Consider the following 9,771-nt stretch of genomic DNA (forward strand, 5'->3'; position numbering starts at 1 on the left):
TAAAAAAACGACCATGTATAGTAAGGCGTTTTTTATTTGGTTAAAAAAACGACCATGTATAGTAAGGCGTTTTTTATTTTGTTAAAAAAACGACCATGTATAGTAAGGCGTTTTTTTCCCCCCTAAAAAACGACCATGTTAGTAAGGCGTTTGTTTGTTTTTTTCAAACGACCATGTATAGTATGGCAGTTTTTTTTTTTTATTATTTTGTTAAAAAAAAAAAGACCATGTATAGTAAGGTTTTTTTATTTATTATTTTTATTTTTTTATTATTTTTTTTTTTCCCCAAACGACCATGTACAGTAAGGCGTTTTTTTTTTCTTTTGTTTTTTTCCCCCAAGCGACCATGTATAGTATGGCGTTTTTTTTTTTTTTCCCAAACGACCATGTATAGTATGGCAGTTTTTTTTTGTTTTTTTTTAAACGACCATTTATAGTAAGGCGTTTTTTTTTTTTTAGGGCCCGAGCAGCGACTGCTGTTTTTGTAAACATTATTATTATTATTATTATCATTATTATTATTATTAGGGCCCGAGCAGCGACCTACTTTTACAGTGTGTCAACCTTTACTAGTTCTTTTCAAATAAATATTACTCCCCATCGCTAATGATGTTAGCATACCATAATGATCCCATGGGACATCTGCATTGAATCAGTGTGTTACTTACAAAAGAATATCATAATATCCATCAATCAGCAAGGTCTGCAGCTTTGGTCGTTTCCTCTTCATATCTAATAGCTACAGATAAAATATTGATGAGTCACATTGAGGTGTGTTAGGAGGTTATGTATTGAGGAAATGCACATGCAAAGTTACATACCCCCATGAAAAAGAAACAGAGGTTTGCCCCTGTCATTATGATCTGCCCTGAAAGATACAGGTAACCTGTAGTGCTGTGCTCCAGAGGGAATGGCGTCTGTAAACAACAAAATATTAACATGAGTGGAGATCGGTTTGCAACATGAGCCAAAACAGTCTTCAGCGTCCACCTGTCCATCCTCCCTGTTGTAGGCCACCGCCGTGAACATGAGCAGGTAGCCGAAGTACACCAGGAAGTTGAGACAAAACATTCGGCCCGCAAACCTCTTCCACTTGTCTTCCAGCAGTTGGCGCAGAGGTTCCGTCTGGAGCATCTCGTGGCGGTTCTGGGAGCACACGCGCAACATTTTAAGAGCAGGCCGCACCGTGGCGACATGGATACACTTCAACGCGGGGGACTGACGGGGATGTCACTGCCGTAGACCAGTATTTCCAGGACCGACTTGTTGTCCGCGGAGTCCACTGAGGCCAAGTCGTACAAGGAGCTCTGCACTGGCCCGTAAACCCACTCGGTGAATTTACGAGACAAATGTTTGGTGTGGCTCTCTTGGAACTCGCGCTTCAGGATGTGTGCGAAAACCTATCAAGAGAAACACAACATGTTTGTGAAAGCTTACTAATTCATGCGGAATATAACTATTACATTTCTGTGCTGCCTTCTTCACTATTAAACATATTACTGTAAAAATGAGTATTTTACTGTATTTATCTTTATTTTTATTTTTTTTACAGTGATCCATTGAAAACTCATTTTCAGCTGTGTTGCTGCACTTCTAAAAAAAAAAACTTTGATTTTTTCTTATATCTTTGATTAGGGACTTTTAAACAGCTTTAATGAAGTGTTGATTTGTTTTAATTATTATTTTAAACTTCCTTATGTTAAATGTTTCAAAGTTTGTTGAATAATGTTTTAAGATTGTTAGTTTGTAACCTATTTTCATTTATTTTTCTTCCTCTGAATGTTAACTACTGTTTCTTGATGCTTATGTGTTGTCTTTCCTTGTGTAAAGCACATTGAGTTGCCTTGTGTATGAAATGTGCTATACAAATAAACTTGCCTTGCCTTATATGATACTAGAAATGGGCATCCAGTTAATTACTGTATTTTTTCCGTTATTATAGCATTTTACTGTATGACTGCTGCCAGTAAAATACTGTAATTTTTGGTGATCCAGTAAAATACAGTAATTTTTATTATTTTGTTTTCTTACAATTAAATTTTTTTTATCTTAATTGTTATTTTAGAATTATAATAATGTCCCATTATTTTTAATTAAATATTTTATTTTAATTGAATGTCTTTTTATACTATTGATCCAGTAAAATACAGCATTTTTATGTTATTTTATTACAATAAAAAATATGTATCTTAACTGTTAATTTATAATTATATAATAATTTCTCATTTATTATTTTTAATGAGTATTTTAATTTAATGTATTTTTACATTATTGATCCAGTAGAATAGTCATTTTTATTATTTTATTTTCTCACAATAAAACATATGTATTTTAACTGTTATTTTATAATTATAATAATTCCTAATTTATTATTTTTAAGAAAATATATATTTTTTTTAATTTAAAGTATATTTTTTACATGATTGATCCTGGAAAATAGTCATATTTATTATTTTATTTTCTTACAATAAAACATCTGTATCTTAACTGTTATTTTATCATTATAATAATTCCTCATTTATTATTTTTAATAAAATGTTTTATTTTTAATTTAATGTGTTTTATATTATTGGCAATAATAATTTTAATATTGTTTTATGTTAAGGATGTTCGATACCACTTTTCTTCAGACCAATAACAGTATGAGTAATCAACTCTTGAAATGAAGTACCGATACGAGTACTTTTAATACACAAAATTTACCCCCCCCCCCAAAAAAAATAAAATAATAAATGACCAATAATATATATATATATATATATAAAAAAAAAAAAAAAAAAAAAGGCCTTTACAGTATATCCCAATATAGCTGTTTTCCTTTCAATTACATGAAATTAATGGAAATTTTCTATTCTTCTATTTTCTAATTTCTAGTTCCTGATTGTAAAACAGCCACAAGAGGGCGACCAATACTAGTACAGATACACTCTGAAGTAAGGCCTGGTATGATAATCGCTCATCTTCCATCCATCCATCCATTTTCTTGACCGCTTATTCCCTAATCGCTCATCTTTATTATTATTTTATGATAATCACCACCACCACCATGAAATACTGTTAAATGTTAGTGGTGCAGTAAAATACTTTTTTTTTTGTCAGGATATTAACTGTATTGTTATATTATTATATTATTATCAGATTTTGGTTGCCTTATTTATTTATTTATTTATGTATTCTTCATTATAGCATACTGCACTAACTCTCATCATATTGTTGCACTCTTAAAACGTCTATGTGTAAAATAACTCAATTTTTTTGGTCCAAATTTTCTGGTTTGTTTTGTGCAAAACCTTACCCCACTTTTTCCCATTTTGGCAGCCAATTTGAGAGGCGTCAGGCCGTTATTGTTTTCGATCTCCTCCAAGTTGAGTTTGGGCCTCAGCCTGGCCGTGGTGGTCAGAATGCGGTCGTACATGCTGGTGATGAATAAGTCGGTGTTCTCCCTGGTGTTGTCGGCCACGAGCACCAGGGCGTGCAGCGCCGTGTTGCCCTGAGAGTCGGCCGCGTTCGCGTACGCCTGCATGTACTCGTTGTCCAAGAGGTATTCCACCACGTCAGGCTGATTCGTGCATGCTGCCAGGGACAGAGGAAGCTCACCTGGGGACAAAAACAAAAAAACAAAAAAAAACGTCTGCTGTAATTTTTGATTCTTGAACACTGTGTACAGATGGTGGCAGTGTTAATCTTTAAAGACCCCATTTCCCCACCCCAATAGAGAGCCGGACGTCACGTGACTATTTCTCTGAACACGCCCCCCTGTGGCAGGAAAGTAGCTGTGCAGCGTTAATTGACTACAATGACGTGGAGGGCTAAAACTAGCGTTGTTGGTCAGTTATAAAATTTAACTGTACAATATCTATTGAACTGTAGCAGCACAAACAAATGAAACAGATTATTTCCCCCACATTTTTGCATGTGGTAACAGTTAGCATCATGTACAAAGTGCTCCATTGGCTACGCATTGATTCCTCTTTTGGTAGCCTGGAAAATGTTCCATCCTTTTTTGTTTTTGTTTTTGTTTTTTGTGCCTCTTCTCGTTGCAGCAGCTGGTCCACAACAGCTGTCAATAAGTGTTTACTCAAAGTGACATTTTTTTATGCTGCCAAAATGGCTACGCTAACACCCATTTTGGGACGTGTGACGTCAACGTCAGGATCGTATGCTGCATTCGAGGATGGTCGGAAGTTGAAACTTGCCAGTTCCGACCTCAAAGCGTTTGAGGTGAAAGTAAACAACCAAAATGGCGGATAGTGATAAATTTTTTTTTTTATTTTGGTCCCAAAAGCTCAATTTGACCTCCAGAAAACGTACCTTTTTGCAATTTTGCTTCATTTATTGTTTTAATCTTATTTCATAGCATTCCATAGTTGTCCGTATAATTTCATGCAGGGATATAGCGGCAATACTGTCACGTACGTTGGCGTTACGTGAAGTTATGGCGAATATTTATGAATGAAGAAAGCTATATAGTTTTATACTCGAGTAAATTGTGTTTTGCCATTCAGAGTGACGTCACATTGTAGTCCGCCGGTGAAGTCGGGGTCCTTTTTTATTTCCGACTTCGCAAGTGGAATTTCCGAGTTCAAGGGAGCGTTCCCAGACGCACTTCCTGGTTTGAACTCGGATGTATCCGACTTCCGACCATCCTCGAATGCAGCATTAATAGTCCTTTCCGAACCTGAGTCGTATACATTACATACCATTTGTGTGAAGTTCCAGAGGGGGGCGCTCTTCTCATGCACTCACCAAAGTAGAAGTTGGGGCCGTCATGTGGCTGGAAGAATTTCCCACAGGCTTTAGCATGGACGTCGGCTCCTTTGCTGAGCAGCAGCTTGACGTAGCTCAGACTCCTGCGCTCAATTGCGATGTGCAGTGCCGTCTGACCTGTTCATTCGTGTAAAAATGAACAATTGCATTATTGTGGTTTTAGTTTGTTTCCAGTCACTGATGGCGTGTAGTGGGACTATACATAATTATTGAAGTTCCAGTTTACCTTTATAGTAATTGTCGGTGTAAGCTGCGTTGACAAACTCTTTAATGTCGCCCGTCCTTTCTGAAATGTCCAATAACAATTGAACAGTCGGGTTCTCGCCATCTCGGAGGTGCAGGAGGGCCTTCATCAGGGCGGTTTTGCCATACGACTGATCTACAAGTGAAAACCCACTCAAGTTATTTTTTTTTTCTTTCGTTATCGAGTGTGGGCTAAAAATTGCTCCGTGGGGAGCGGTCAGTCACACTCACACAGGGGGTCGGTGAGTTTCTTCAAGTTTTGATGCAGGTACTGTGACAGGCCTTCCAATCTGGTGACATCACCGCTGGCCGCCGCTTCAAACAACCTGTCGATGTCAAACTTCCGACTGTCTCTCTTGCCGTTGTCCTGATCCTCGACTCGGAGCCCCCTGGTGGAAACGCAACACGTCGGAAAAGTTAGCAAAGGCAGCTGCGTGAGTTACTATTTTCTCCCTGAGAGAGTTGTTGCTTACTAAGAGGGATGTTGGTGAATAAGGTTTTTTGGTTTGTTTTGTGTGAGATGTTTTTAGGCAGGGCTGGGTTTTAAAAAAAAATCTAATAATCAAGATTGAATCCATTTTCATTTTCGAGCCCAATATCAATTCATAAAACCAAGAATCGATTATTTAAAATTTCATTCTTAAGAAAATTTCATTTTAAAGGACCTTTTTTTTTTTAAATCTTTTTTCTTGAAATTTACTGTTCACATGAATTTAAAGTATTTTGTTACTTGAATTATTAAGACAATTCAGAATGTTTTAAGTTTATATTTACAATTATAAAATTAGAATTATGAAAAATATTTTCATCTCATCCTTGCTGATTTCAATGTTTGTATAACGTGTTTTTTTTTAATGTTCTTGAGAGGTTTTTTGTTACGTGTGAAAGTATTTTTCATCATGAGAGGTTTTTATGTGTATGAATTATTTTTGTTTTGTGTGAGAAGTTTGTGTTACCTGAGTGTTTTTGTTGGTTCTTTGTGAGACATGATTTTTTTTTTTTTTTTTTTTGGTTGAATTTGAGAGGGGTTGGATTTTTAGTTTCTTCTTCTTCTTCTTCTTCTTCTTATTATTATTATTATTATATTATTATTATTATTATTATTATTATTATTATTAATGCGTGTGAAATGTCAGAGATAGTTGTTGCATATGTTGTCTTGGTGAGCCTGAAAGTTTTTAGTTGTGTGAAAGTTGTTAAGAGCTTTTTGTTCATGTGAGAGTTTCAGTTGAGTGGGAGTTTTTGTTGTTATTGTTGTTATGTGTGAGAGGTTTCTCACTTGTCAAAATTGAGGTTGAATCGTATTTGAGGTTTGGGGTCCTCCATTTCCTCCTGGTAGTCCGTGTCCATGGGGGCTTTGGGTGCCTCCAGGCCCGCACTTAAAACGCATCCGAGAACGTCTTGTTTCGGTGCTTTGCGTCGACATTTCTCAGCCTCTGTCCTGTCGTCGGCCTCCAGAAAGAAGTCGTTCTTCCCTGACTTCTTCATCTCCGCGCTCGGATGTCTGCGACAAGCACAAGTGAAAAATATTTCAAATTTAATGTTGAGACGTGCTTGAGGTATTCTAAGCTAAGCTAAGCTAAAATAAGCTAAGCTAAGATAAACTAAACTAAGCTAACTAACTTTAGGCAAGTTCTGTTGTGACACAAAAAAAACTTGGTGTGTGCGTGTACTTGTACATACTACATTGTGAGGACCAAAATATGTTTTTAACCATGAGGACATATTTTTTGAAGTAAGGACATTTTGGCCGGTCCTCACAACTCAAGACCTGGTTTTAAAGTTCAGGTTTAAATTGCATTTTGGTTCGGGTTAGGTTAAGGGTTAGGGTTAGGCGATCAATTCTGATGGTTCAGGTTAAGGGTAAGCGGCTAGGAAATGCCTTATGTCAATGGATGTCCTCACAACGTCTTCATTTGCCCAGATATGTCCAGTTTTTTGTTTTTTTTTACAATCTGTCTCGGCGTCCGTTTGTTTATTTAATATTAGAATTCTTTTTTTTTTTTATAAATTCATGAAAATGTCCGTTTTACAATGCAGGATAAACATGAGGTAGAGTGCACCGTGTTGAAACCACGACTGGTAGACCACAGACTAATTCCAAGTCGGACGTGAGGACTAAGAGTAGGGGGGGGGGGGGGGGGGGGGAAAGACTTTTGTGTGTGCGTGTTATTATTGTCCATCCATCAATTTTCTGACACTTATCCAAGTGTTATTATTATATTTAAAAAAAAGTTTGGTTTGTTTGTTTTTTTAACTCATTCAGTGCCATTGACGGCTATAGACGTCAAAAATCCATTTGAACTGGGCTGGCAGTGAATGGGTTAAGAAAAATGTAGGTCAGCATTTTACTGTATGTGCCTCATTTCCTGAGCAGCCAAATAAGGTCATAAGATACCTTGGCGGTTCAGACTCCAGCGTTTTAGCTCACTGGTAGGGCTCTGCACTCCCAAACTGGAGAGATGGTCATTGTGCAAGTTCAACCCTCTTTCCCCACCACCCATTAAAAGGAAAAAACAAAAGTTTATCGCAAGAACAAAAAGTTTGGGCTTAGTATGTCATTATTTATTCATTTCGTACGTTTTTTGTTTTACTTTTTACCCAGGAGCCATACATTAAAATAGTTCTAATGTATATGGCACTTACATGCACTTTACAAGGTGTATCTGCTTCTCGCCTGGAATCAGCGCACATCTGTGACCACAATGAGGACACCGGTACAGATACATAATGGATGGATATTTTTACTACACTAAAATGGCAAAAGTGGTTACACTCTCACTTCATTAGGCGGACATGTACCATCCCGATTAAACATTCAGCTTTCACAGCCGTAACAAGAGACCTCCTACATATTAATGGATCACCCTTAGCACAGATAGCATCCATTTGCTATCTCTATAGATTTGTTGGTATTTTTGTACAGCTGAGTCACAGTATACATCACTGTAGTTTGCTTATTTGGTGTGATAAACGATATACTCTCAAAATTGAAACCAAATACAATGAAAAGAAGAAAAAAAAACATGTTGTGCTATCCTTAACAAAGAAGTTGAATTGTGTGGAATGTGGGAAAAGCGCACAGTGAAATGCATGACCACAAGGAATCACCTCTGCAGCAGACATGTGATGTTTGTCTGCCATTGACAAAGAGTTTGTTTATATATTAGAGAAAAAAAAAAAAATCTCCATGACTGTTGCACGCATCGGTTGTGCTCAAAACACAGCCTTGTACTTACAATCCAGCACATCAAATTAATGCAGCAGGGAGTGTGGGGGTCTTTCAAAATTCTTCGGACTAGTTCAAATATATATTTTCTTCACACACAAAAATGTAGAAAGATAAACAATAATGGGAAGTAATATTCTTGTTCCCATTTTCTGTTTTAAAGTGGAGGAAACGATGACCCAGCATGGAAACTGAGAGATGCATTATGGAACATGATAGCAGGCAAGGTTTAAAAGCGGCATGAAACGAAATGAAATTTACATCTATAATAATTCATTCATAAACCATAAATGGACTATGAGCAAAATTTACTTTGTTTACAGTTGTGTGTGCCAAAAAAAAAGCACTTTGTTTTATTCATTCATTCATACATGCATACATATAATCATTATATCTGAAATAACTCGGAGTGCATGGTGTAAATATAAATGGACTAGTACCTATCAGTAAGCAAAGTATTATAATAATTGTTATTTGTAGGAATAAAAAAAATGCTGGTTTGTTGTGATTATATTTCTGTTAATGATTTGTTTTTTGTTTTTATTTATGAGCTAGCTTATAAGCAAACTTAGCTTGTAGCAAACGTGTGTGACGTCATGCATGTTGATGCAGGAATGGAAGAATGTTGATTTGTTGTGATTGTTTTATGTTATGTTGGGGGGGTTTTTTCTGTAAAGCCCTTTGTGACAGCTCTGGCTGTTTGAAGGAGTTATATAAATAAGCTTGAGTTAAATTGAGTTTTATGTTGCCGTTTGCGCGATATAAATAAAGACGACTTGACGTCCTGAAAACAACACACAAGTGTTTCATATTGTTTCCCTGTAATGTCACCAATTTCCTTTGGGATCTCAAGAAACTATTGAAATATTTTAAAGGAACAAAAAGACTTCACTTACCAGAAGGGATCTGAAATTCAGATTCCAGATGATTTGGTTTTCTTCGCAGAACACAATGGAATGAATCACCGTTGGGTCTGCTGCAGATAATCGTGTGTGTGTTGTGTTCTAAGATGACCGCTGAACAGGCAAGATGAGCATGAGGAGGAAGGAGGAAGGAGGAAGGAGGAAGGAGGAAGGAGGTGGGGTTGGGGCAGCGACCCGCCCTGGAGAATATCAGAGCACATTAGTGTGGAGATGTTAAAGTGCTTGAAATGAGGATGTATTGACCAGCTGTACCCACGCGCACACATCACATGATCACATCTGACTTCAGCTGGAGCTACTGACGCACACGCACGTAAAAGATTATTATTTTTTATTTTTTTATCTAACCTATATTATTAATATAGGTTAGATACAAAAAAAAAAAAAAAATCGCCGGTCTACGTTGGTGGTTGCATGTTCTCCCCGTGCCTGCGTGGGTTTTCTCCGGGTACTCCGGTCTCCTCCCACATTCCAAAGACAAGCCTGGCAGGTTAATTGGGCGCTCCGAATTGTCCCTCGGTGTGCTTGTGAGTGTGGATGGTTGGTTGTTCGTCTCTGTGTGCCCTGCGATTGGCTGGCAACTAGTCCAGCGTTTACCCCGCCTACTGC

At 37.1% G+C, this 9,771-nt stretch overlaps 1 protein-coding gene across 1 annotated transcript in view; it reads right to left on the bottom strand.

Annotated features, from left to right (window-relative positions):
* Positions 1 to 9,388, bottom strand: part of trpv1 (transient receptor potential cation channel, subfamily V, member 1) — a 69,140-nt gene extending 59,752 nt beyond the window's left edge. The window contains exons 1-10 of the mRNA XM_077505180.1: positions 9,136 to 9,388; positions 6,290 to 6,514; positions 5,242 to 5,399; positions 4,994 to 5,146; positions 4,747 to 4,884; positions 3,296 to 3,597; positions 1,224 to 1,400; positions 991 to 1,146; positions 822 to 917; positions 669 to 739 (exon numbers count right to left, since the gene is read on the bottom strand). Of these exons, the coding sequence (XP_077361306.1) occupies positions 669 to 739; positions 822 to 917; positions 991 to 1,146; positions 1,224 to 1,400; positions 3,296 to 3,597; positions 4,747 to 4,884; positions 4,994 to 5,146; positions 5,242 to 5,399; positions 6,290 to 6,498 (1,460 nt within the window). The 5' untranslated portion in view covers positions 6,499 to 6,514; positions 9,136 to 9,388. The remainder of the gene's footprint in view (positions 1 to 668; positions 740 to 821; positions 918 to 990; positions 1,147 to 1,223; positions 1,401 to 3,295; positions 3,598 to 4,746; positions 4,885 to 4,993; positions 5,147 to 5,241; positions 5,400 to 6,289; positions 6,515 to 9,135) is intronic.
* Positions 9,389 to 9,771: the final 383 nt, after the last annotated feature.

The sequence above is a fragment of the Festucalex cinctus genome, chromosome 18 (genome assembly GCF_051991245.1).
Source record: "Festucalex cinctus isolate MCC-2025b chromosome 18, RoL_Fcin_1.0, whole genome shotgun sequence".
In the NCBI taxonomy this organism is placed as follows: domain Eukaryota; kingdom Metazoa; phylum Chordata; class Actinopteri; order Syngnathiformes; family Syngnathidae; genus Festucalex; species Festucalex cinctus.